The sequence below is a fragment of the Anoplophora glabripennis genome, unplaced genomic scaffold, assembly GCF_000390285.2.
Source record: "Anoplophora glabripennis isolate ALB-LARVAE unplaced genomic scaffold, Agla_2.0 scaffold5928, whole genome shotgun sequence".
In the NCBI taxonomy this organism is placed as follows: Eukaryota; Metazoa; Arthropoda; class Insecta; order Coleoptera; family Cerambycidae; genus Anoplophora; species Anoplophora glabripennis.
The window spans coordinates 1-2167 of NW_019422084.1; the positions used below are offsets into that span (position 1 = coordinate 1).

Consider the following 2167-nt stretch of genomic DNA (forward strand, 5'->3'; position numbering starts at 1 on the left):
GTAGTCGGTAACAAGTGTGTTGAAATATTCACTGAAATACTTTTACTTGGACTCGAGGCGCGTGATGTGAGTGAGAGTCCGAGTGCTGATATGTTTGGTAAGGACACTTCAGAGATAATATTTGTACTTTTCTGTAAGGCATCGAAGTCAGGCACGAAATTGACACTGTTTTCCATATACACACTTCCACTTTGTCCAGTCACATTCAAAATAGATATATTAAGCAAAGTTTCGAGTTGAACACTATCGTTCAAAGCACTCAAATTTGGAATGTTCGGCTCATATGAAGAATCTATATTTAATTCTGGTAACTCTTCTGAGCTAGTACAATTACATTCTTTGGTTAGTAGTTCACTAAAAGCAGGAACTTCTTCAGAGGTGTTCTCTGAGCTTTCTCCACTGCTCACATTGAGAGATTCATTCATCATATCGAAATTTGGTAAGTTTGACTCTGTCATCCCATTAAGCAACTGAGAAATCTCAGGTCTATCACATTCAATATCATTGATGCTACCACTTGACACCGTCTCTGATGAAAATGCTATCATATCGGACAGTTCCGGTGATTCGTTAAGTAATTGTGATATTTCAGGCCTATATTTTGTTTCGTTCAAATTTTGGCTGGTTGTTGACTGAGATCCTGTCGAAAATTTCATCTTATCAGAGTCATTATGTATGTCTGAATCGATTCTTTCCCTTTTCACGACGAGTGGCACAGAGAACTGTGGTCCATGATTGTCTTCATCGATATCGGGACTTATAACTATTTGTGGTATCACTGAAGGCACATTTTGATGTCTAGCCGCCTTCTCGGAATTAGTTCTAATTAACATCAACGCAGAATCAAGGTAACCGATTTGATCCAATGATCTTTCAACCTCTTCCAGATGTTTATCCTTCTGTTTTGCAGGCTCAGGTAATACTATTNTGGCAGAAGAGTGTTGAGAGAAATATTGGGTAAAGGCGATGTGCACGGTCGTGATTTTGTTGAATTGTCGGACGAATTCTGTGAACTGTTTAAGATACTCGGTAACAAGTGTGTTGAAATATTCACTGAAATCGGTGATTCGTTAAGTAATTGTGATATTTCAGGCCTATATTTTGTTTCGTTCAAATTTTGGCTGGTTGTTGACTGAGATCCTGTCGAGAATTTCATCATATCAGAGTCATTATTTATGTCTGAATCGATTCTTTCCCTTTGCACGACGAGTGGCACAGAGAACTGTGGTCCATGATTGTCTTCATCGATATCGGGACTTATAACTATTTGTGATATCACTGAAGGCACATTTTGATGTCTAGCCGCCTCCTCGGAATTAGTTCTAATTAACATCAACGCAGAATCAAGGTAACCGATTTGATCCAATGATCTTTCAACCTCTTCCAGATGTTTATCCTTCTGTTTTGCAGGCTCAGATAATACTATTGAGATCAAAGCTTCTGGGCCAGTGCTTGGTCTTTGATGTTTCTCCTGTTTTAGGAGATCCACAGCAATGTAATCCGCAGCTCGAAACAATTTTGCTTGTGTTAAGAGGTACAGCAAATGACCTAGAACCGGTCTCAATCTGCCTGATGTTCCCCATTCGTCCAGCAATATTTCAGTACAAGCTCTCCTGTACCTTTCCGATGCATTCTCTATTAACCTAAAAAAAAACCATTGATAAGCTTCATCTTTTTCAAAAGTTTTAAGATGCATTACTTAAAATGTTCTGAATTATATTTGTGGGGATTATCTAAGGTAACATTACACACGAAATTAAACTTTTCCAGTGTCTTTGGTATGATTGACATTAGTCTCTTCCACAATTCATGAGTTTCCAGTATCTGAGCCAACTCCCTTATGTATCTTGGGGAGAGTTTTCTAATTTCCAGCGAAGGATCCATTTGTCTTCTGTTTACAGTCATTACATCTGGATTATATCATAAATGTAGGCTAAAAAAAAAGTAGCTAAAAAGCTAAAGTAAACATTTAGTGCTTCTAAATTTTAGTTTTCAATGCCTTATTTCTAAACTATAATTTCAGGAACGTTTGTGTATTAGTTTATAATCAAAATCAATTGCTTTAGATAGAAACAAATTATGAAATAAAGGTTATGTTTCAATTTCAATTATTGTAGAAGAGAAATTCGTCTGTGGCAGAATCATGGCAGAATTTTATATACACAAG

The 2167-nt window shown here is 36.9% G+C and overlaps 1 protein-coding gene across 1 annotated transcript; it reads right to left on the reverse strand.

The window, feature by feature from the left end:
- Positions 1 to 127: 127 nt before the first annotated feature.
- On the reverse strand, positions 128 to 1905 carry LOC111692991 (protein Tube-like; the record flags this gene model as incomplete). The annotated part of the gene is made up of 3 exons (XM_023457130.1): positions 1700 to 1905; positions 1055 to 1643; positions 128 to 1013 (listed from the first exon to the last, which is right to left on the reverse strand). Coding segments are annotated over exons 1-3 (1681 nt in total), but the record flags the coding sequence as incomplete, so codon positions are not given.
- Positions 1906 to 2167: the final 262 nt, after the last annotated feature.